At 38.2% G+C, this 25,470-nt stretch overlaps 1 protein-coding gene across 2 annotated transcripts in view; it reads right to left on the bottom strand.

The window, feature by feature from the left end:
- The window catches only part of CEP120 (centrosomal protein 120), a 79,299-nt gene extending 54,554 nt beyond the window's left edge, over nucleotides 1-24,745 (bottom strand). The window contains exons 1-6 of one of the 2 annotated variants that reach the window (XM_024757146.1): nucleotides 24,642-24,745; nucleotides 24,321-24,392; nucleotides 20,499-20,655; nucleotides 18,516-18,630; nucleotides 15,266-15,407; nucleotides 4,628-4,776 (exon numbers count right to left, since the gene is read on the bottom strand). In XM_024757146.1, the coding sequence (XP_024612914.1) occupies nucleotides 4,628-4,776; nucleotides 15,266-15,407; nucleotides 18,516-18,630; nucleotides 20,499-20,655; nucleotides 24,321-24,369 (612 nt within the window). In that variant the 5' untranslated portion in view covers nucleotides 24,370-24,392; nucleotides 24,642-24,745. Of the gene's footprint in view, nucleotides 1-4,627; nucleotides 4,777-15,265; nucleotides 15,408-18,515; nucleotides 18,631-20,498; nucleotides 20,656-24,320 lie in introns of both variants that reach the window. The other variant, XM_024757147.1, reaches the window with a different exon arrangement.
- Between the last annotated feature and the right edge of the window lie 725 nt (nucleotides 24,746-25,470).

Below are 25,470 nucleotides of genomic sequence, written 5' to 3'. Positions count from 1 at the left end.
GGAACAGCAGGGAGTTTCCTTAAAAAACTAAAAATAGAGCAACCATACGATCCAGCAATCCCACTCCTGGACATATATCCAGAGAAAACCATGGTTTGAAAGGATACATGCACCCCAACGTTCACTGCAGTGCTGTTTACAATACCCAAGGCATGGAAACAACCTAAATGTCCATCGACAGATGAATGGATAAAGAAGATGTGGTACACATATACAATGGAATATTACTCAGCCATTAAAAAAAATGAAATAATGCCATTTGCAGCAACATGGATGGACCTAGAGATTATCGTACTAAGTGAAGTCAGTCAGACAGAGAAATACAAATATCATATGATATCACTTATATGCGGGAAAAAAATGATACAAATGAACTTATTTACAAAACAGAAACAGATCTGCAGACATGGAAAATAAACTTATGGTTAGCAAAGGGGAAAGGTGGGGGGGAGGGATAAATTGGGAGTTTGGGATTGACATATATGCAGCACTATATTTAAAACAGATAACCAACAAGGACCTGCTTGTATAGCACAGGGGACTCTGCTCAGTATTCTGTAGTAACTTAAGTAGAATATATATATATGTATGTATGTATGTATAACTGAATCATTTTGCTGTACACCTGATACTAACACAACATTGTAAAGCAACTACAGTCTAATATAAAATTAAAAAAAAAAAAAAAAGGATGTCTTCCATACTAGGAGTGTTACTTCTCAAAGCTGGTAGTTTCCTGGCTATGTGACATGAAGACATGGGATGCTTGTCGCATAAAATGCAAAATACCTTCTAACAGACCTTTAATGTTTGCTAGCACATTGTTAAAAGTAACAAACTATAAGTAACTGACATGTTCTGCAACAGGAGATGGCTTAAAAATATTATAGTTATCAAACAATATGGCTCCTCAATAATGATATAGTGACATGAAAGTTACCTAAAATATTTTTAGGTCAAAAAAACTTACAGGACAGTTTGTAAGTCTGTAAGTTTGTGAAAATAAAAGTAAAAGATTAAAATAACCCAGTACTGAGCACACAGTAAATAGTCAATAAAGTTATTTTATATTAAATATATTTTATATACAAAGCAAGTTATTACTTTAATCCTATACTTTAAAATGTATTTGTTTGATTAGATTTTAATCATGTGGATTTTAATCCTGTAGATTTATATTTGTTGAGAGCCAGCACCTATACACTTTTAGTTGTTGAGAGCACAAATTCTGGAGTAAGCCCCGACCCTCAACTTTGGTTCCACCAATGGCTTCCTATGAGACTTTAGACAAATACTTAATCACTCTGTACCTCCATTTCTCTTAGGGTTCTTGGAAGGATTAAAAGAGATAATACATGTTCGCTTCTACAAGTCGGCCTAGCCCATAGTCAGCTATTATGTGAACGGGAAAATATCTGAGGAAAAGAATATACTGCTCTTATGGGTGATTATTTCTGAGGAGTTTAATTAAAAGAGACTTTCATTTTCTTTTACTTTCTTCCATAGTCAGAAAGCAATAAAAATTTTAAGAAATAAAGACAGCCGTTTTATATTTCATAGCACATTTAATTCTAAGTAATTTCCACTAAGAGAAGAGATGCTTTTAAAAATCCTTTATCATCCTTGGATTTAGAAACAGGTTTTTTGCCCTAATTTCAATATTTAAAAAGGAAGCAAGAGTATCACAATCCAGTATTCTTACTCTAATTTCATTCCTGCATTCTACTACTTTACAGTATCAATGTTCTAAGACACTTGTTTGCATCTGAAAGGTATGTTTGTTTATCGCTAGATGCTTTCTCACACTACCTTTGACTAGCTTGAGAAGAAAAAAACTATTTTTTAAAATCCTTGGCTTGTCCATAAAGAGTAAAAAAAGCAAACAAGTAATACTAAGCAGTATCAAGGGATGAATAAATTATTGGGCTTAATTTTTTGTGTTTTAAAAAATTATTGTAAAATACACATAACAGAAAATTTATCATTTTAACCATTAAAAACTGTGCAGTTCAGGAACACTAAGTACATTCACAATGTTGTGCAACCATCACCGCTACCTAGTTCCAGAACTCTTCCATCACCCCAAACAGAAACACCAGAACCACTGAGCAGCCACCCCTATTCCACATCCCCCATAACTTCTCCCTCCCCTGGTGACCACAAATCTGCGTTTTGTCTTTATGGGTCTGCCCACCTGGATATTTCATATAAATGGACTCATACAGTATGTGACCTTTTGTGTCTGGCTTATTTCACTCAACATGTTTACAACATTCATCCTTGTTGTAGCATGTATCAGTACTTCATTTCTTTTATAGTTAAATAATACTCCTGTGTGTGTGTGTGTGTGTGTGTGTGTGTGTGTGTGTGTATTTATTTATTTTGTTAATCTATTCATCCATAAATGGACATCTGGGTTATTTCTGTGATATTCTGGGATACTGTAAATAGTGCTGCTATGAACATTTATGTACAAGTTTTTATTTGAATACCTTGTTTTCAATTCTTTTGATATATACCCAGTAGTGAAATTGCTGGGTTCTATGGTAATTCTGTTTAATCTTTTGAGGAACCTACTTGGCTTAATTTTTATCAGAGATAGCAAATAGCTTGCCAGACATCAATCTGTTTTTTTTATTTTTAACTAAACTGAGTGACTTGTCCTAAAAAGTTACTTTGTATTACCAAGAACTGTATTAGTTTTAGTCGTGGATTCAGTAGGTCAATTACCCACATGCTTTCACTATATAAATATAGGTTCACACATACAAACTACAGGTTAAGCACATTAGTTTTATCTCATTCCTCATGCACACCCACAAGGCTGGTACTACTGCCACCATACAACTGAGAAAATTCAAGTCTGAGAAAGGTTAAGTAAGTTGCCTAAGTTAAAGAAGCCAGTAAGTAGTGAGAATTAGATTCCAACTCAAATTCATCTTACTCCAAAACCCCTTCAGAGACAAGAGAGCAAAATATGGGAACAAGAGAATGTGGAGAGTGACCATATGGCCAGAAATTCCTAGGATATTTACTAGCTAAAAAACCTTCTCAGAACTTGGTTTCCTCATCTCAAAAATGAAAATAACAATCCCCTAAAGTTGTGCTAGGATTAAATACAACATTAGCAAAGTAGTAAACACATACCTATTTCATAAAACCTAACACAAGTAAAATTATGCCTTCCTAGGGAGTTGAAAAAATATTTTTAAAAATAAAGTAGCAATTTAAAATACTTTGCAGGTATTTAATAATAACACAGTAAAAACACAGTAGACTCACTATCTAATGTGTGTTCTGATGTGGTTAATGAACAAACAGTGGACATCTAGCTTCCCCCCCAACCAGGGTGGCATATTAAGCTGGGGCAATCCACAAGCAGAGCTTTTTGAAGAGAGGAAAAAAAGGAAATTGATGGAGAGAGACAAAATCACATATATATAGTGTCAATGAGAAAATGACAGTACCAAATTGGGAGAGAAAAAGCTCAAAGAATACGTATATATAAAAAGTACTTTTTGTAGTGGGCATGAATTCAGTGTGACAGAGCTAAACACATTTCCTGAGAAAAATCTTTACCTGATAGATCTTATTAAGATTTAGTGTCGTCACTAACTCATATTTCACTTATGAATGCGGATTATCTGGGAAATGTATACCTCTAAGAAAGTGAATAGTCTGATAAAAATTTTAAAGTCATAAGCCATATTCTCTATTTTTTAAAGTATTAATTTATTTCAGGTGCTATAGATCAACATAATGTCAAAAAATCTGGACTCGATCCTGAAAAGGACAATGAAGTAACAGCTACTTTTGTGTTGAACCATTGCTGGGAGGAAGCAATCGGCAACAGGCCCTGAGCATCCCTGCACATTCTTGCTGAGTGTAACAAGAATGCAAGGCCCTGACCACTCTTACCCAGGCCATCTCCCAGCGTTGTTTATGCAGCTCGTAACTTTCATAAAGTAACGTGTCTTCCCAGACAAAGACCTAGACTACTTACAGTAAAAGTCGTACATTCCCTAAGTTCTGTGTTCCTCAGCTGTGACACACTCCCAATGAGTGTGGAGCAACCACCTGAGCCCCTCTATGTCACCTCCATGGGACTTGGGATAGGGGGAACTGAAAGAAATATGCTGATATTCATGTTGCTTGCTGTGCTAAGAGTAGTATACTCCTTTCTCTCTGACCCAAGAATCTTCTGTCTTCTGGCAGCATTTAGGCTAATTTGTTAGTGTGTAAATAACGTAAAATCTAATCCCAGACCTGACAGCTATTAAGGTCTGACTGAGACAATGTTCCCAACATTGTATATTTCTCCAAAAAGTAAAGTATTTAACACTTAGAAAAAAATCATTTCATAACAGTCTTTACAATGTCACACAATACAATGTGAAACAATGCTTATTTATGGTCTTTCTTTTAAATTCTAAGAGATTTAATTTATTCTCTTACTACCAAGATCATCCCAATTTATTCTTTTCCTAAAACAAAAATGCTTTCTGATATGAAAGAAAACATTTTTCTAAATTATTTTTGTAAGTCTACTTGCAAGTCTTTTTAATACCTAAAAGACAGATTTTAAAAATAAAATGTTTTCAAGTTCTTCATGAATCACTCATCTCACCTGCTCCAACTGGGTGGCGAATGCTATGGTCACGGACATCATGAAGAAGTCAGTACAATACTCTGCTGGTCCAATCTGATGATAGCCTCCCTCCTCATTCAGCACCGCCACAATGTCCTTTGCGTCAAGTCCAGACAGGCTGGCAGGTACTTCATGGAAAAAAACACAATTAAACTACATTGTAGTTTGCCATAAACCATTATAAGATTTTGAAAGCTGGTTATACTTTTTAATTTACTTGGCAGTTTTCACAGATACAGTTAATATCTCAGTAAGGTTTCCTTTGATTTCAATTTAATAAACCACGTAGAAAAGGTATCACAGGTTGCCCCAAGGAAGTGAATCTAAACTGCGAACTGAAAAATAAGTAAAACTTGGCTAAAAAGAGCAAGGTGACTAGATAGAGAATGAGGGAGTGGAAAACAGTGTTCTAGGCAGAAGAAACAATATATACAAAGACACTGAAGCAAGAGAAAGCATGTGGTTAGAGAACTGAAATAGATATGGCATGCTGGATCATAGAGTGAGGACTCAGGTACAGAAAGTGGGGAGAGGCCATATCATAAAGAGCTTCCTTGAATGCCATGCTGAAACATTTGGATAGTTTTCTAAGAATAAGAGAAAACAATAAAACAATTTTGAGGAGAGAAGAGATATAATCAAATAGGCTTCGTTATGAAGAGACTGGAGAGGGACAAGGATTTTTCAAAACTGATTAAGGAAAAAAACAAAACTACACAAAACTAAAATAATAGACAATATTCAGTGCCAGGGAGATTGCCAGCAGGTTGGCACTCTCCACGTTGGTAGGTCCAGACTAGTACAACCTTTTGGAGGGTAATATATCAGGGCTTATCAAAATTTTATATATGCATACCCTGTAAAACCAGCAATCCTCGACTCCTTCAGGAGTTAAGCCAAAAGAAATGTGCTTACAGTAGCACTAGCTAAAATTAGTTTAATGGTTAAGAGTATAGACACTACATTCACATAGACCAAAGTTCCAACCCTAGTTCTGTCATTCAGTAGTTGTATGGGAAAATTATATGATCTCCTTTAGTTTCCGCAAAGCTTTTACAGTGTTGTTGAGAAGATCAAATTAGATAACAAAAGCACTTAGCACAGTACCTGACAATTAAGTACTTTAATAAAGGTAGCCATTAAATAGTAAGGTCAGCAGAGCTTAAGAGGTCAAAATACTAACTATGACAGGTCTCGCATTATCAGAAAGGGAGAACACTAGGATAAATCTTGTGGTGTAGGATTAAAAGGATTGAATGTGTCAGTGTGAATATATGTTGTTCAGTATATATATAGGCAAATCGATATATAAAGTATATATGTATATATACGTGTGTCTGTGTATATGTATCCATGTGTCTGCGTGTGTATGTATACATACATGGGAACAACACCCCAAGAGCACACCTAGCAGCTGGACCTTGACTTGTAAACATCATTCTTTTCTAAAAAGAAGCAGGGCTCCTTAAAGTAATGGCTGAATCCAGGGCTGAGATAGGAAAATTATTTGATGAACGTGGACCATCTTCTTGTATCAGGAAAAAGAAACAAAAGCTCAAAGAGACTTCCCTGGTGCTCCAGTGGTAAAGAATCCGCCTTCCGATGCAGGGGATGCGGGTTGGATCTCTGATCAGGGAACTAAGATACCACATGCTGCGGGGCAACTAAACCTGCACACCACAGCTACTGAGTCCGCGCACTCTAGAGCTCGTGCACCACAACTAGGGAGCCCATGTGCCGCAACTACTGAGCCTGCGCACTCTAGAGCCCACACCACGACTGGAGAGAAGCCTGTGAGCCACAACAAAAAATCCTGCATGCCACAACGAAGATCCCATGTGCTGCAACTAAGACACAACACAGCCAAATAAATAAATAAATAAACATTTTTTTTTAAAAAAGCTCAAAGGATTATTGAGATCATAAAAAGGAAACAGAAGAAGCTTGAAGGGGTTCTCAATGCCCAAATCTGGGACAAATAATGATGGTTAAAGATTATAACCCGCTAATTAAAGAGAAAACTGTCAAGTCCATACTTAGGCAATACAAATAAGTGAATAAATTGAAGGTATAATGAAGAATAAATATTTTTCTTATTTTCTAAATCTTCCCCACAAAATATTTATTAAGTACAAAAGAAAACAAAAATTTATAGTTGAGAACAGACACACACCACCATAATCAAGTAATCAAGTGAACATAATCAGTAGTGAGACTAAATCAAAATAGTGCGCCACCTGATAAGATGCAATGAGAACAGAGCATCTTAATAGGCCTGCCAAGATGCATAACCAAAATCTAGTACCAGACAAGCCCAAACAGTACAGGGGACACAGCCTCACCAAGACTGAAACCTAATCACAAGACTACAGAATGCTTCCCCTCCCCCTTATCGCTATATTACTAAAAGTCTATTTTCCTTTACCCAGTATATCATGTCCATCTTTCAATAAAAAATTACAAGGCACACTAAAAGGCAAAAAAAAAAAAAAAATCCATAATCTACACTTCAATCTTAGGAAAACAGAAAAACAGGAGCAAATTAAATCCAAAGTAAGCAGAAGAAGAGAAACAATAAAAACTAGAGCAAAAATCAATGAAATTGAAAACAGGAAATCAATGGAGAAAAAATTTAACAAAATCAAAATCTGGTTCTTTGAAAAGATCAATAAAATCAATAAGCATCTAGCCAGCCTAAGAAAATAAAGAAGACACAAATTACTATTAACAGAAATGAAAAAAGGGACATCACTACAGATTCCCATGGACATTAAAAGTTTAATAAGGAATGCTATGAACAACTCTATGCCCACAAGTTTGACAACCTAGATGAAATGGACAATTCCTTTCAAAAACACAATCTGCTAAAACACACACAAGAAGAAACAATCTGAATAGGCCTATATCACTTAATGAAATTGAATCAATAACTTTAGAGAACAGAAAACACCAGATCCAGAAGGATTCACTGGTGAATTCTACCTAACATTCAAGGAAGAAATTATACCAATGCTCTACAATTTTTTTTTTCCCACAAGACAGAAGCAGAGGGAATACTTCCTAACTCATTATATGAGACTAGCATTATCCTAATATGAAATCCAAGCAAAGACATTACAAGAGAAGAAAACAACAGACCAATATCTCATAAACATAGATGTAAAAATCCTCAACAAAGTATTAGCCAATAAAATCAACACAATGTGTAAAAAGAACTATACACCACAACCAAATGGATTTATTCAAGGTACACAAGACTGGTTCAACATTCAAAAAGCCATTAATGTAATCCATCACGTCAACAGGCTAAAGAAGAAAAACCACATGATTGTATTAATACATGCAGAAAAAGCATTTGACAAAATCCAACACTCATTCATGATAAAACACTCTGCAAACTAGAAATAGAGAGTAACCTCCTCACCTGATAAAGAACATCTACAAAATATCTACAGCTAACATCATACTTAATGGTGAGAAGCTTTCCCACTAAGATCAGGAGTACGGCAAGGATGTCCCCTTTCACTACTGCTTTTCAATAGCACACTGTAAGTCCTAGCTAATGCAGGAACACAAGAAAAGAAACAAAGTCATGCAGATTGGGAAGAAAGACACAAAACTGTCTTTGTTTGCAAGTAACTGTAGAATGACCATCTATGGAAAGACCAAAAACAAAAACAAAAAAAACCTACTACTGGAACTAATAATAAGCAATTATAACAAGGCTGCAGGAGACAAGGTTAATATGCAAAAGCCAACTGCTTCACTACAGACCAATAATAAACAAGTGGCATTTGAAATTTTAAATACCATTTACAAAAAATTAACTACCACAGAGACAAGATGGCAGAGTAGGGGATGTAAGCTCACCTCTTCCCAAAAAAACACCAAAATCACAGCTAAGTGATGAACAACCATCAACAAAAAAAATGCTGGAACCTACCAAAACAGATATCCTACATCCAAAGACAGAGAAGCCACAAAGACAGGGTAGGAGGGGCGCAAACTCAGTAAAATCAAATCCCATTCCCACTGGGTGGGCGACCCACGAACTGGAAAATAATTATATCACAGAGGTTCCCCCACAGGAGTGTAAGTTCTGAGCCCCATGTCAGGCTCCCTGGCCTGAAGGTCTGGCACGGGAAGGAGGAGCCCCCAGAGCAAACTGGCTTTGAAGGCCTGTGGGGTTTGATCGCAGGAAATCCACAGAACCGGAGGAAACAGAAACTCCGCTCTTGGAGGGTGCACACAAGGTCTCATGCACACCAGGACCCAGGTGAAAAAGCAGTGATCTCATAGGAGCCTGGGCCAGACCTACCTGCTGGTACTGGAGGGTCTCCGGGAAAGGCAGGGGGCAGCTGTGGCTCACTGCAGGGACAGAGACATTGGTGGCAGTACTTCTGGGGAGTACTCATTGGCGTGAGCTGTCCTGGAGACTGCAATTTTCTCCCCAAGATCTGGCCCCACCCAACAGCCTGTAGGCTCCAGTGCTGAGACACCTGAGGCCAAACAACCAACAGGGCAGGAACACAGCCCCACCCATCAGGAGACAGGCTGAGTCTTTCTGAGCCCACAGCTTCCCGCTAAACAAATCCCTTGACACAGCCCTACCCACCAGAGGGTCAAGACCCAGGCCACCCACAAGTGGGCAGGAAACTCCCACCAGGAAGCCTGCACAAGCCTCTTAGTTGGGCCTCATCCACCAGTGGGCAGAAAGCAGAAGCAAGAACTACAACCCTGCAGTCTGTGGAACAGAAACCTCAATCACAGAAAGTTAGACAAAATGAGATGACAGAGGAGTATGTCCCAGACGAAGGAACAAGATAAAACCCCAGAAGAACTACTAAGTGAAGTGGAGATATGCAATCTACATGAAGAAGAATTCAGAGTAATGATAGTAAAGATGATCCAAGATCTCAAAAAAGAATGACGGCAGAGACTGAAAAGATACAAGAAATGTTTAATAAAGAGCTAGAAGATCTAAAGAACAAGCAAACAGAGATGAACGATACAAGAACTGAAACAAAAAATCCACTAGAAGGAATCAATAGCAAACTAAACGAGGCAGAAGAATTGCAATCTACATGAAGAAGAATTCAGAGTAATGATAGTAAAGATGATCCAAGATCTCAAAAAAGAATGACGGCAGAGACTGAAAAGATACAAGAAATGTTTAATAAAGAGCTAGAAGATCTAAAGAACAAGCAAACAGAGATGAACGATACAAGAACTGAAACAAAAAATCCACTAGAAGGAATCAATAGCAAACTAAACGAAGAGTGGATAAGTGAGTTGGAAGACAGATGTGGATATATTGCTGTGGAACAGAATAAAGGAAAAAAAATGGAAAGATATGAGGACGTTCTAAGAGACCCACGGAACAACATTAAAGGCAACAACATTCTCATTACATGGGGTCTCAGAAGGAGAAGAGAGAGAGAAAGGGTCCAAGAAAACATCTGAAGAGATCATAGGTGAAAACTTCCCTAACATGGGAAAGGAAACACTCAAATCCACGAAGCGCTGAGAGTCCCAGGCAGGATAAACCCATGGAGGAACAAAGGCCAATATCACTGATGAACATAGATGCAAAAATTCTCAACAAAAAACTGGCAAACCAAATCCAACAATATATTAAAAGGATCATACACCACGATCAAGTGGGATTTACCCCAGGGATGCAAGGATTCTTCAATATCTGCAAATCAATCAGTGTGATACACCAATTAACAAACTAAAGAATAAAAACCATATGATCATCTCAAGAGATGCAGAAAAAGCTGTTCACAAAATTCAATACCCATTTATGATTAAAAACTCTCCAGAAAGTGGGCACAGAAGGAACTTACCTCAACATAATAAGGGCCATATATGACAAACCCACAGCTAACCATTCACAATCAGGAACAGCTGAAAGCATTCCATCTCACCACTTTTATTGAACATAGTTTTGGAAGTCTTAGCCATGGCAATCAGAGAAGAAAAAGAAATAAAAGGAATCCAAATTGGAAGAGAAGAAGTAAAACTGTCACTGTTTGCAGATGACATGATACTATACATAAAACATCCTAAAGATGCTACCAGAAAACTACTAGAGCTCAACGATGAATTAGGTAAAGTTGCAGGATACAAGATTAATATACAGAAATCTCTTGCATTTCTATACACTACCAATGAAAGATCAGAAAGAGAAATTGAGGAAACAATCCCATTTACCATCACATCAAAAAGAATAAAATACCTAGGAATAAACCTACCTAAGAAGACAAAGATCTGTACTCTGAAAACTGTAAGATGCTAATGAAACAAATCAAAGATGTCACACACAGATGGAAAGATATACCATATTCTTGAATTGGAAGAATCAATATTGTCAAAATGACTATACTACCCAAGGCAATCTACAGATTTAATGCAATACCTATCAAATTACCAATGGCATTTTTTGTAGATCTACAACAAAAAATTTTAAAATTTGTACGGAGAAACAAAAGATCCCGAAGAGCCAAAGCAATCCTAAGAAAGAAAAACAGAGCTGGAGGAATCAGGCTCCCCAACTTCAGACTATACTACAAAGCTACAGTAATCAAAACAGTATGGTACTGGCACAAAAACAGAAAGATAGATCAATGGAACAGGATAGAAAGCCCAGAGATAAACCCACGCACCCATGGTCAATTAATCTTCGACAAAAGAGGCAAGAATACATAATGGAGAAAAGACAGCCTCTTCAATAAGTGGTGCTGGGAAAACTGGACAGCTACATGTAAAAGAATGAAATTAGAACATTCTCTAACACCATACACAAAAATATCAATGGCATTTTTTGTAGATCTACAACAAAAAATTTTAAAATTTGTACGGAGAAACAAAAGATCCCGAAGAGCCAAAGCAATCCTAAGAAAGAAAAACAGAGCTGGAGGAATCAGGCTCCCCAACTTCAGACTATACTACAAAGCTACAGTAATCAAAACAGTATGGTACTGGCACAAAAACAGAAAGATAGATCAATGGAACAGGATAGAAAGCCCAGAGATAAACCCATGCACCCATGGTCAATTAATCTTCGACAAAAGAGACAAGAATACATAATGGAGAAAAGACAGCCTCTTCAATAAGTGGTGCTGGGAAAACTGGACAGCTACATGTAAAAGAATGAAATTAGAACATTCTCTAACACCATACACAAAAATAAACTCAAAATGGAGTAAAGACCTAAATGTAAGACCGGATACTATAAATCTGTTAGAGGAAATCATAGGAAAAACACTCTTTGACATAAATTGCAGGAATATCTTTTTCAATCCATCTCCTAGAGTAATGGAAATAAAACCAAAAATAAACCAATGGAGTAAAAACAGAGCAACCATATGATCCAGCAATCCCACTCCTGGGCATATATCTGGAGAAAACCATAACTTGAAAAGACACATGTACCCCAATGTTCACTGCAGCACTATTTACAATAGCCAGGACATGGAAGCAACCTAAATGTCCATCCACAGATGAATGGATAAAAAAGATGTGGTACATGTATACAATGGAATATTACTCATTAAAAAGAATGAAATAATGCCACTTGCAGCAATATGGATGGAGATTATCATACTAAGTGAAGTCAGACAGAGAAAGACTAATATGATACCACTTATATGTAGAAATTTAAAAAATATGATACAAATAAATTTATTTACAGAACAGAGACTTACAAACTTAGAGAAGAGACTCATGGTTACCAAAGGGGAAAGGTGGGGAGGAGGGATAAATTGGGAGTTTGGGACTGACATATACACACTACTATATTTAAAATAGATAACCAACAAGGACCTACTGTATAGCACAGGGAACTCTACTCAATATTCTGTAATAACCTAAATGGGAAAAGAATTCGAAAAAGAACAGATATACGTATATGTATAACTGAATCACTTTGCTCTACACCTGAAAGTAACATAACATTGTAAATGAAATATACTCCAATATAAAATAAAAATATCTTTAAAATGTACCATCAAAAAATAAAATAAAATACCATTTATATTAGCACCCAAAACTATTAAATACTTAGGAATAAATCTAACAAAGCATGCAGAAGATCTATATGAGGTAAACTATAAAACTGCGATAAATAAAGTCAAAGAAGAACAATAAATAAATGGAGAGATATTCTATGCTAATAGGACAATTCAATACTGTCAGGATGTCAGTCCTTCCCAACTTGATCTATACAATCAACGCAATCCCAATTAAAATCCCAGAAAATTATTTCGTGGACATGGACAAAACGCTTCCGAAGTTTACATGGAGAAGCAAAAGACCCAGAACAGGCAACTCAACACTGAAGAACAACAGAGTTGGAATACTCAACCTCAAGACTTAATATAAAGCTACAATAATCAAGACAGTGTGGTACTGGTGAAACAGACACAAAGATCAGTGAAATAGAATAGAAAGACTAGAAATAGACCAACATAAATACAGTCAACTGATCTTTGACAAAATAGCAAAGGAAGTACAATGGAGCAAAGATACTCTTTCAAAAAGTGGTGCTGGAACAACTGGACATCTACATGTTAAAAAAAATGAATACAGACACAGACCTTAAAACCTTCACAAAAATGAACTCAAAATGGAGCATAGGGCTTCCCTGGTGGCGCAGTGGTTGAGAGTCTGCCTGCCGATGCAGGGGACATGGGTTCGTGCCCTGGTCTGGGAAGATCCCACATGCCGCGGAGCGGCTGGGCCCGTGAGCCATGGCCGCTGAGCCTGCGCGTCCGGAGCCTGTGCTCCGCAACGGGAGAGGCCACAACAGTGAGAGGCCCACGTACCGCAAAAAACAAAACAAAACAAAAAAAACGGATCATAGACTAAAGTGTAAAGCACAAAACTTTATTAAATCCTAAAAAGACAATACAGGAAAAACCTGGATGACCTTGGGTATGATAATGACCTTTTAGATGTAACACTGTAGGTACAATGCATGAAAGAACTGATGAGGTGGATTTCATGAAAATTTAAAAACTTCTGCTCTACTAAAAACAATGTCAAAAGAATGAGAAGACAAGTCACAGACTGGAAAAAGTATTTGCAAAAGAGACATTTGATAAAGGACTATTATCCAAAATATAAAAAGAACTCTTAAAATGCAACAAAACACACAACCAATTAAAAAATGGGCAAAAGACCTGAACAGACACCTCACTTAAGAAGATATACTGATGGCAAGTAAGCACATGAAAAGATGTTAACATCATTTATTACTAGAGAATCGCAAATTAAAACAATGAGACACCACTACACATCTGTCAGAATGAACAAAATCAAAAACAGTGACAACACCAAATGCTGACAAGGATATGGAGGAACAAGAACTCTTATTCACTGCTGGTGGGAATGCAAAATGGTAGTCACTTTGGAAGACAGTTTGTTGGTTTTTTACAAAATTAAATATATTCTTACCATATACTCTTACAGTTTGGCAGTTTCTTATAAAACTAGGCATGCTTTTACCATAGGATCCAGTAATCACGCTCCTTGGTATTTACCCAAATGAACTGAAAACTTAGGTCTGCTCAAAAGCCTGCAGAGATGTCTGTAACAGCTTTATTCCTAACTGCCCCAACTTGGAAGCAACCAAGATATCCTTCAGTAGCTGAGTGTTTAAATAAACAGTGGTACATCCAAACAATGGAATACTATTCAGCTCTAAAAAGAAATGACCTATCATGCCACAAAAAGACACAGAAGAAACTTAAATGCATATTACTAAGTGAAAAAATCCAATCTGAAAAGGCTCCATGCTACACGATTCCAACAATACAACATTCTGAAAAAAGCAAAACTACGGAGATAGTAAGAAGATCAGTAGTTGCCAAGGGTTAGAGGGGCGGGAGGGATGAACAAGCAGAACATAGAGGATCTTCAGGGCAGTGAAACTATTCTGTAGGATACTCCAATCATGGATATGTGTCCTTACACATTTGTCAAAACCTATACAGTGTACAATACCAAGGACAAACCCTAATATTAATTATGGATACTAGGTGATAATTATGTGTCAATGTGGGTTCATCGATTTCAACAAGTGTACCGCTCTGGTGGGAGATGCTGATAGTGGTGGGGAGGACTGTGTGTGTATGTGGGTATCTGGGAACACTGAGTACTTCCCACTCAATTTTGCTGTGAACCTAAAAATGCTCTAAAAAAAAGGTTTATTAATTAAAAAATAAAGGGGAAAAAAAAAAATGAAGGTTTTCTTAAACTAAAGCTGAGTTAACAGAGACCAGCATACGCATTTTTGGCTATCCTGCACTCATCCTAGGAAGAAAATGTTCCTAAATAGCAATTTTTATAAACAATATAAAATTCTGCTTTGTTCTGTTATACATATCAAATAAAGAAAAGACAATCTTTCCTATCTCTAATTTTTGTAAACAAGAGATAAGAGCAACAAGCATTCATGTGTAACAATGTCCCAACGTTTGTCTGCTCCTCTAGAGTAAGACCAGTTTACACTCCTGCATTTATCTTCCTATAATACCTCCTCCCCTCCCTTCCTCAAGTTCTAGTGCACAGATATAACTTCTCAGAGAATAACCTTAGAGATGATGTACAAACCTTTTCCATCTCGAGGAGGGGCTCCCTTTGCTTTAAAACTATCCACTGGTGCCTTTGTATCTGTTTCCAAAGCAATGCTTATCTGTATCTCAGACTTGAACTTGGTGTATTTATTACTCAGCAACTGGTACCATTTTGGTGCCTAGAGAGTAACAACAAAACAAAACAAAAGCAATACTCCTTAATAGTTAATAGGAAATATACAGTAGTGGGAAATGTTTTATAAGCTTCTAAATATATTTCCTGTAGTTTCTCAGTACTTTCTCCTCCTTTAAAGTATTTTCTTTCCCCACATTTTCCTCAAAAGAAATTAATCCTGCTTAGGAAGCTAACTGAATTTCCTCGTGAAAAAATTAAGTATAAGTTTAGATTGCCTTCCTTGTTTCTACTCCTATGCTTCAACAGGTAATAATATATTAAAGAGGAGGAAACCCAGTATGTGTATTTCTTTCTATCTTCACTCATATCCTTAATCTCACTTCATCCCTTATAACAACAACAACAAAGACTATCAATTTTCCATTTCCTAACCCCTAATTTTTCACTTTTTCTGTTATACGTTTTCTGCCTGCCACATTTCTGCTTTGTTCTGTTTATATCAAATCAGAAAATGAAAAGCTTAGTGTTAATAAAAATACTAACAAAATACTTAAGTAAGGTCTAATGGTAGAGTTCTGGGTTATGAACCATGTATTTGACTGAAACTGAAATAGAAAGGGTTTCTCACAGAATGAGGTATCCTAAATTACCTGAATAGCCACCTCCTCCCCCAAACCGCAAGGTAACCTCAAGAATTCTAATACCAAAATCAAAATCTCATGGCCCAAGACCACGTGTATCATTAGTGAAGGGGCACCATTTCAATACGTGTAAACAGCATTCTTACTCTGACCACTGTAATATAGAGGCATAGGAACTGGTGCTTATAGTGATCAAAACCAAAAACTGCAGCTTTATATTCAAATTATGTTTGTAAGTAAAACAGAGTGAACTAGCCCACAGGTATTTAAAAAAAATCCACAACCAACTTTTTTAAAGGCAAAAACTCAGTTTGTTGCTATATTTCTTATGACAGATATTTTCTAATTTTAAGTATAAGCCTGGAAAAAAATATTTTTAGCTGTTCACAGGATTTATGATATATTTCTGTTATTAACTCAGAAAAATAAATCTAGGCTCTTCTGTTTGTGTTTATTTATAGAGAATCAATTTATCTTGAAATTCAAATATTCTACTATCCAACTTCAAATATTTCTTCTGCTGGCAAACAGAAGACATTAAACAAGACAATATTTGGTTTCCCCAAAACTAACATAATTTTTAAAAATTTCTCGGGGGCTTCCCTGGTGGCGCAGTGGTTGAGAGTCCACCTGCTGATGCAGGGGACATGGGTTCATGCCCCGGTCCAGGAAGATCCCACATGCCGCGGAGTGGCTGGGCCCGTGAGCCATGGCCGCTAAGCCTGCGCGTCCGGAGCTGTGATCCGCAACGGGAGAGGCCACAACAGTGAGAGGCCCGCGTACCACAAAAAAAAAAAAAATTTCTCCTTAACTTTCTTCACCAATACGATGACAGACTGCCCTAAAGGACTAGACAAGGGGAAAAGGAACACCAAAAGCATTTAGAGGCATGATCTCAGCTCAGATATCCTCCTCCTGAAAGGATTTACCTTCTCTTTAACCAAAGCAACTGCAGAAGTATTCAGGGTCTAAGCTTAAAGAAGGAAAACCTTTTTCAGGACTTGGGGGCAGAGAGGTGATGAGTACCTAAGGATGGAGGAGAAACAAGTCCTCTTTTAAAGCAGTTCAGTTTCTTTTGAATAATTCCAAATTTGGGCCAGGTTGACTGGCTCATTTGCAAATACACACACACCCTTGGAGATATTGTAAGTTCAGTTCCAGACCACCACAATAAAGTGACTATTGCAATAAAGTGAGTCACAAATGTTTTGGTTTCCTGGTGCATACAAAAGTTATGTTTACACTATCCTGTAGTCTATTAAGTGTGCAGTAGCATTATGCCTAAAAAAACAATGTACATACCTTATTTAAAAAGTACTTTATCGCTAAAAATGCTAACCATCATCTGAGCCTTCAGTGAGTCATAATCTTTTTACAATAGTAACATCAGAGATCACTGATCACAGATCACTGTAACAAATATAATAATGAAAATGTTTGAAACATTACAAGAATTACCAAAATGTGAGCAAATGCTGCTGGAAAACAGCCCCAACAGATTTGCTTGACATAGGGTTGCCACAAACCTTCAACTGGTTTAAAAAAAAAAAAAAAGTATCTGTGAAGCACAATAAAGTGAACTGCAATAAAACAAGGTATGCCTCTACCATTGCTGTCAGTACCAAAAATGTTAGTAACAGGTAAATTTTTCTTCACAGAATCCTAATTTAAGATTCAAATCAACTGAGGACTTTAAAAGAATTTTTTTTTTACTTTATTTTCTTAAGAAAGTTGGACCAAAAACAAGTCATTAGGAAAAACTGAAAGTGAGAATTTCTAAAGTCAATAACACACAAAGAAGGTTCTAAGATATTTTCAAAGACATAAGAAGCATTTTCAATAACAAAAAGCACAGGAATCAAGACCCTGAGTTGTTCTTCCTTCCTGTGGTGGGAGTACTATTTACATAACAAGTGTCTTTCAAGAAATTCCCTTCCTCTAACCACTACATAAGGAATGCAAGGAGCGGGAAGCAGGGAAACCAGTTAGAAGGCTACTATTAAGACAGCCAAGGTAAGAAGCACAGATAGTGGCTTAAGTTGAGACAGCAGCGTGAAAATGCAGAATAGCAGATGGATCAGGAAGGAAAACCAACTGCAAAGGGTTGCCAAGGAGGCCAGGAAAGGGACGTGTCAAGGAAGACTTCTATATTTCTAGCTCGCCTAACTGGTAGGAGGGTGGTGACCATCCACTGAAGCAAGGAACTCTAAAAGAGGCACACCTTTGAAGGTGAAGTGCAGGAGCTGAACGTGTTAAAGGTAATAGCAACTTGAACACAGATTTGAACTCAGAGAGAAGTTTCTTTGAGAGAGATGGTTCTAGGCCAAAAGAATAACCACAAGGTCAGGATTTTCTAAATCAAATTCATCATAAGAACTAAGAACTACCATATTGCCTCAAGCCCATTATTTATTAGGTCCAATATTCCATGCCCTTTCCATCAATCTGTTATCTACTCAATATAACCAACTGTTTACATAATCAGTAACAAAACATCAAAAGGTCAGTACCTGCTTTGTTTCTTGAGCAGTTCTTAGGTCTAGAACAATGTAACCTATAGTTTCCCTGGCTGAAGATAAAGGATCCAAGGCAAAACAATGGAGTTTGATAGGAGTACGCTGTAGCCTGCAACATAACAATTTATGTGATAAATAAAATCGCTTTTGCTTAATACTGAACTTTCTATTAGCTTTGAAAAAGCAGCCTACTACTATCAAGACAATTATAATTTTGTTGGATAACCTATATCTATTCTATACTTTCTGAAAAACTCTTCAACTGGCATAACTATTATGTCTACTTATCTATACACCAACTAAAGCAATATACAAAACATGTCAAAAATTTTAGTCTCTCTCATCGAAGAAGCTAACATCTAGATCAATGTTTCTCAAGCTTCTGTAACATACAAAACTCTTTTAAAGTCAAAAATTACCATGAATTTTCAAGATTGATTTTAAATTTTCTTAGACTGTCACACACACATAAAGCTTCAAATACACACGCGTATATGCTTATAGCTCTTTTTGTTGCTAAAAAAATGAAACAAACTTAAGAATCAAATGTCATAATATCACAAATTATTAAAATTAAGTTAACAACAATTCAATGTACTACATGATAAGGTCATAAAAGCATGACCTTCACTGGCATAACATGGCTTCTTTTGAGTCTGGAACCCCTACACTGGCTCACTCATATAGTAAGCTGATTGGATTTTGCCATCACTGTCATCTAATGGAATGACTATGAAACCTGCACTTGGCACAAGATCATCATCTCTATATTTAATTTATCTGTGTTATTTTCTCAGTCTACAAAATACAGAGTGGTACCACTCTGCACTAACACAATTAGATACACAACCACCAAGGCAGGCACTAATATATCAAGTCTCTGTCTGAGCAGATATTCCAGAAGTCACTGAGATGATATACAAAATTCTAATATCCTCTAGGAATTTGATACCCTTTCTAATAAATCCATGGACTAATCTAACAACAGAAGAAATTAAATTTCTCCTTGCTTTCATTTTTTAAACTTGGTACTTTTATTTCATTTAGTACTAAGAAAGAACAAATATTAAAGAGAGTCTATGTTCCCCAGAGGAAACATATTTTCAATTCTTTTTAAAATAAAAGTATTAGTGTTCTTGCCTGCTCTGGTCGTAATAGTTCATGAAATAATAAGAAGCTATAACTTTAAATATGTTTTATATACCAATAAAGTATTTAAAGGTCTAAAATCAAGTGTAAAATTAGAAAGAATACCTTATATAATTACTACATATATATCTATATATCCTTGGCAAGCCAGGTAAAATATACAATAAATTTATTAATAAAAATTACAGTGGGGCTTCCCTGGTGGCACACTGGTTGAGAGTCCGCCTGCTGATGCAGGGGACACGGGTTCGTGTCCCGGTCCAGGAGGATCCCACATGCTGCGGAGCAGCTGGGCCCGTGAGCCGTGGCCGCTGAGCCTGCGCGTCCGGAGCCTGTGCTCCGCAACGGGAGAGGCCCCAACAGTGAGAGGCCCGTGTACCGAAAAAAAAAAAAAAAAAAAATTAAAGAGAATTCCAACCCACATTTAATAGTGGATAGGCATCATGATGGCACTTCTAGAATATTTATTCTCTCAGACATTAGCAAAAAAAGAAAGAAAAATAGCAAGCTAAGCTAAGTGTAGTGGTTAAAAGCTTAGCTCTGGAGTTGAACTGGCTGCTGGGCTCTACCACTGTCCAGCTGACTGACTTAAGGCAAGTTACTTAACCTCTTAGGCCTCAGTTTTCTCATCTGTAATACGGGGGAAATAATACCTATTTCATAGGGTTAGTCTGATGTTTAAATGAATTACTGTTGCAAAGTACTTACAAATTTCCTGACACATTAAAAAACCACTCAACAAATATTACTATTATCTACTTAGATATATATATGTATTTATTTATAACAGACTGAAAAAGAGCCAAACAAGTTGAAAATAACAGTCACCTGTGCTGATGAAGTGCTTTCCTGTCAATTTCCCAGGCTAACTCAGTAGCAAATTCTGGCTGGTCAGTATGGTCCACAGGATCAGTAGCCAACTGTTCTCCATCAAACTTTGCTTCTACTACAAGCATATGTTTTGGACGTTTGGGGAAATGGCGACCTAGAAAAAAAGACTGTACAGGTTAACCACAAGTGTACAAAAATCAAATATGATCACTTAGCATGTGTTTTAAAAATTGACATGTTAACAGTGGTTGACTTGTATAGTCCATAAACTACCTCACTAGCACATACTCACAGATACACTCAAATTCATGATTCATAAAAAACATTTATCAAATTGAAAGCTATAATTAATAAATTAGTGCTTCTCTAACACTGATGTGCAATGAATTACCCAGGAACCCTGTTAAAATGTAGATTCTGGTTCAGTAGGTCTGGGGTGGGCCAGAGAGTCTGCATTTCTAACAAGATCCCAGGAGATGTCCATGGTGGTGTCCTTGGTTCACACTGTGAGCAGCAATGATCTTAATAACATTTGAATTAAAGAGTTAAAAATGTGATTACACCAATTTTAGATATTACGATACCAGTACTTAATACAGAACAGTTAAATCATCTGGAGAGTTGAGAAATAAATTAGCAAAAACAAATTTACCTGCATCTTAATTTTCCTGCTAACACAGTTAAGAATACCTTACAATTAGCCAAAGGAAAATAAACACATTTATTCATTCATGTTATTTTCAAGGACAATGTTGTATATTATCAAGAAATATTAAAATATTCTATCTACACATTACTGTCCATTTGTACTGCCTGACCTCATTCCTTTACTGTTTGTTGAAGGCATATTCAAAGTCGGGTATACGCCAGAAAATGGGATGCAAAGAGTAAAACAGAGTACTTGTTCTTGAGGAATTGAGGGTCTAGCGGAAAGAGACAAACTTAAAACACTGAAAACAGAAAGCTAAAAAACTAAGAAATAAGCACTAAGAATCTTACAACCAACATGTTTCCAGGTCTGGTGAGGGGGATTTCGGTGAGCGGGATTTCAGTTAGGGGAGTTTTAACCACTGTTAAGTAAATACATCCCTGCTGCTACTCACCCTGCTACAAGCCACTTAGTAAGGAATTAAGCTGGCCAGAAAGAGCTTGATTGCAAACATGTGAGTTTCAACCTGATGTTCTCATTTGAAACTCCCTATTAAGAGTCTTACCACACATGTCATGGCTCTCCCAATTAGCACTAATTGGAGGCCTCTTGCTGGACCTCATTTTCAGCTGCTCTGAAAGATCACTAAGTTTCCCAAATGAATTTCATATGTCAAAAAACCCTGTATTTTCAGACTATCCTAACTACAACCTCCAATAAGCTTGAAAATAGAGGATAAGCAATAGAACAAACAGGTCCCTGCCTCGTCCCAAAGACAATGAATACCTTGAGAACAGAAACGCTGTCATTTTCGTCCTTGGAATCCAGTAAATAGCCCGAAGTTTGCTCATAGTAGAAACCCAATCATTTTATTTTGAATAAAGGGCATTTCTAGAAATGTGGTCAAGAAATTGCAAGCAGCTCAATATAGTTGAAGGACTGGGAACACATGAACATATGGCAGGAGGGGAGATGAGGCTGAAAAGATAGGCAACAGGTCTACCATAAAGGACCATGTACGCCACTCTTAAGTACAGACCTTACCCCTCAGCACACCGAAGGATTTTAAGAAAATTAGATTGGCACTTCAGAAAGGTTATCCCCAGACAGTAAGGTGGGCACTAAGTGTTTTCTGAAAAGAAAACATTCATGAAACAGACTACTGAGACAATTACTACAGTAGATTAGGTGGATAATGACGGCCCCAAAGCAAGACACCCAGAATGGAAACTCATTCATTTAAAAGTTTATATGAAGCACGTACTATTATTTTAAAAATAAAATCAACACTCAGTGACCATTTATCAGTTGGGGATGGAGAGGGAATGCAGGAAGATGATGACTCCCAGGGTCTTGGCTTGATGCAACAGCATGGTTACAATGAATGAAAATACAAACACAAGAGGAGGAACAGTTTGGAGGACCGTGGGCCAGTTTTAGATATGTTTGCAGCAACCCCTAAGTGACCTTCCTGACTCCAGGTTCTCTTCCCTGCATGCTGCTACTCAAGTACATTTGCAAAAAACCTCTTTCCTACTTAGGAATATACACTGGCTCCCTATTTTTTAGAACATTAAACCTAAATTCCTTGGCTTTCAAGATCCTCCAAGGCCTATTCACTCTATCTGTACAAGCTTATTTCTTACCACAATATTCCTGAATATTCACCTTCCTTGGGTCTGGTCACCCTGCTGACCTCTTCACTGTTCCACCCACCATGCTCAATCCCACAGTTGCCTGGGTTGTCCAATCTCCCGGAATGACTTCCTTCTATCCTCGCTTATCTAAAGCTTACCTACCACTCAAGGCACTTCAGCCATCATCCTCTCCCACCTCCAAAACCTGCATTTACAGCCCGTAACATTTATTTTTATTTTATTTATATTACATCCCAACATATGTCCTCCACATTAATTTGATCTCCCCAAGGAGACAGAACCCTACAACCTTGAAGGGAGAGAGCGCTTGACATTTCTGTTACCTCAATCCAAGTCCAAAAGCTTATGTTCACCAAATTACAATGGGATTTCAGTCCTATGTCTTTAAACAGTCAGTAACCTAACAGTTAAATCTGCCCCAACACTAAAGCTTCTGGTCAGTCTTCTCTTCCAAAACTCAAAATTTGGGTTTGTAATGTTTTCTTTCCTCTCACCACCCAAATGGTGCCAGGCCTCCACAAGATACCTCCCACGGCAAGGCAGGGGTCCCCAGCCATTCCTCTCACCACTCAAGATGACCTCGTCGCGTCATGTTATTCAAAACCTATCCTCAATTTACCTATCAACTCCTATACCCTCCACTTTCCTGCAACCTCCTCTCCAACCACACTGAATTCAAGCAATCAAAGAACATGCCTTGTTTTTCTATACCTTAACCACACCACTGGCTCCTCCCTTTGCCTGGAATGCCCTCCCTTCCTTTTTTTTCGCCTGACAAATTTCGAATCATTATGTAGGACCCAAATAAATGTCACTTCCTCTGGGAAACCTTTCCCAGCTTTTCCCCAGAGAGGTGGTCATTCTCTCTTCCACATCACGATGAATTACTTGAATTATGTATTGTTCTCCATGCTACTCCCTTAGCTTTTAGAACCAGGACTATTTTACTCTTCCATTCCCAGCACAGTGCCTGACACTCAGTGAGTCTCCAAATAAACAAATGTCACTCATTCAACAAACCAAACTTCGAGGCATGTGTAACAGACCCTCTCGACAACTGTAGTCCTCTACGTCCCCCGTCAAGAGCTGTAAAGGGAACAGCCACCGCCAACACTTCTGGAAATGCAGGAAACGTGTACTCGAGTCAAAGTAAAGTTCTCACCAATGGTACTACCAGGAGATTGCTGAACAGAACGTGCTTTCCAGGCACACTTTCGGCTCATAATATACGTCATCGACGTGCTGCCTCTGATGGAAATCGTTTTTCCAACATTCTCTGGGTCTACGGCTAGTCACGCTAAATATCACCTACCCCTAAGAGCTCTCATACTCCCTTGGGGGATTTTTAAATCAACTGGCCAACAGACCTCACTGTGTACAACTTTGAAGAAGTCTCTGGGGACGGCACAAGCAAAGATGACAGGGTTTTTCAGGTTAATAAAGCCTCGGTCTCATACTACTGTTGAAATTCAGGAAGTAGCAGTCGCAAACGCCAAGTTCTGGGCCACTCACCTTCTAGGATGGACACGACGATGAGCAGTTGGTCGGACTTGGAGACCATGGTCGCGGTCGGCGGCCCGGGGTCTGCTGCGAGGAAAAGGAGCCCGGCTGAGTGGCTGGCAGCCCGCGACCCCCGGCTGGACTCCCGCCGAGGCTCCCGCCACCCGCCTGCGGCCCGGGACACCCGGACCCCGCTCTGCGGTCCGCCTGCAGCGCACCCGGCTCCCCGGCCCCGGGCCGCCAGTCCACCCGCAACCCGGCCCCGACTCAAAAGCCGCTCGGCCACCCGGCCCGGCCTGTTTCCAGGGAGACGCGAGTCCGCCGCCTGAGGACCTTTTGCCGCCTGCGTAGCAGCTTTTTGAACGCCCGGGTAGCCGCCGCGGCCACCGCCGCACCCCGCTTCCACCTAGCAACCAGGCCCGCAGGCCCACAGCCCGGGCGAGGCTGGAGGACAAAGGGTCATAGAGACCAGGGCAGTCGAGGATAGAACGCCCCTCAGCCCGCTTCGCCTCCTACCGTTTTACGCAAAGTTCCAGAGGCCTGAGGAGAAGACTAGCCATTACCTCACAGCGCCCCCTGCTAGCCGGACGAAGGAAAGCGGGCAATTTGGTGGAGACCAACTGCGCAGGCGCACTACTGCAGTAAACGCTTCCGGAAGTTCCCCAGAAACGAAAGTGGATTTGTTCTCTGCTTTACGCGCTAGACACAGCCTGGGAAATATATCAATAGAGATTACCAAAAAAAAAAAAAAAAAAAAAAAATTGGTTTGTTCAGGCCCTCATTGTCAACACTGCTTAAGAGTTAAGTCACATAAAAATAATGATTTTAAGTCTGAACTCTAAAATTGTCCTCGCGCGGCTGCTCAAGTTTCCACGCTTTGTAAACAAGTAGCGTCAATACGGTAATTGCTGTAAACTGTTGGCTGTGACGTAAGCTCTCTGAGAATTTCCTGTCCAGTAAAATTTACCCTAAAACAAAAACATTGTCACGTGGGCCGGGGAATTAAAGGTATACGTTCTTCTACCCCCTGACGACAAAGTAATGAGCAAAGTCAAGACCAGAATAAAGAAGGCATTTAAAAGCTGTAAACCGACATTTTCCCCTTTCTACCCCTTCTTCCCCACAAACTTCAGCCTTTATTTTAGGAAACATTAGAAATCTT

The sequence above is a fragment of the Neophocaena asiaeorientalis genome, unplaced genomic scaffold (assembly GCF_003031525.2).
Source record: "Neophocaena asiaeorientalis asiaeorientalis breed wild unplaced genomic scaffold, Neophocaena_asiaeorientalis_V1.1 scaffold149, whole genome shotgun sequence".
NCBI classification, from domain to species: Eukaryota; Metazoa; Chordata; class Mammalia; order Artiodactyla; family Phocoenidae; genus Neophocaena; species Neophocaena asiaeorientalis.
Note: the sequence above shows the minus strand (reverse complement) of the source record. Positions and strands in the feature narration are given on the sequence as shown.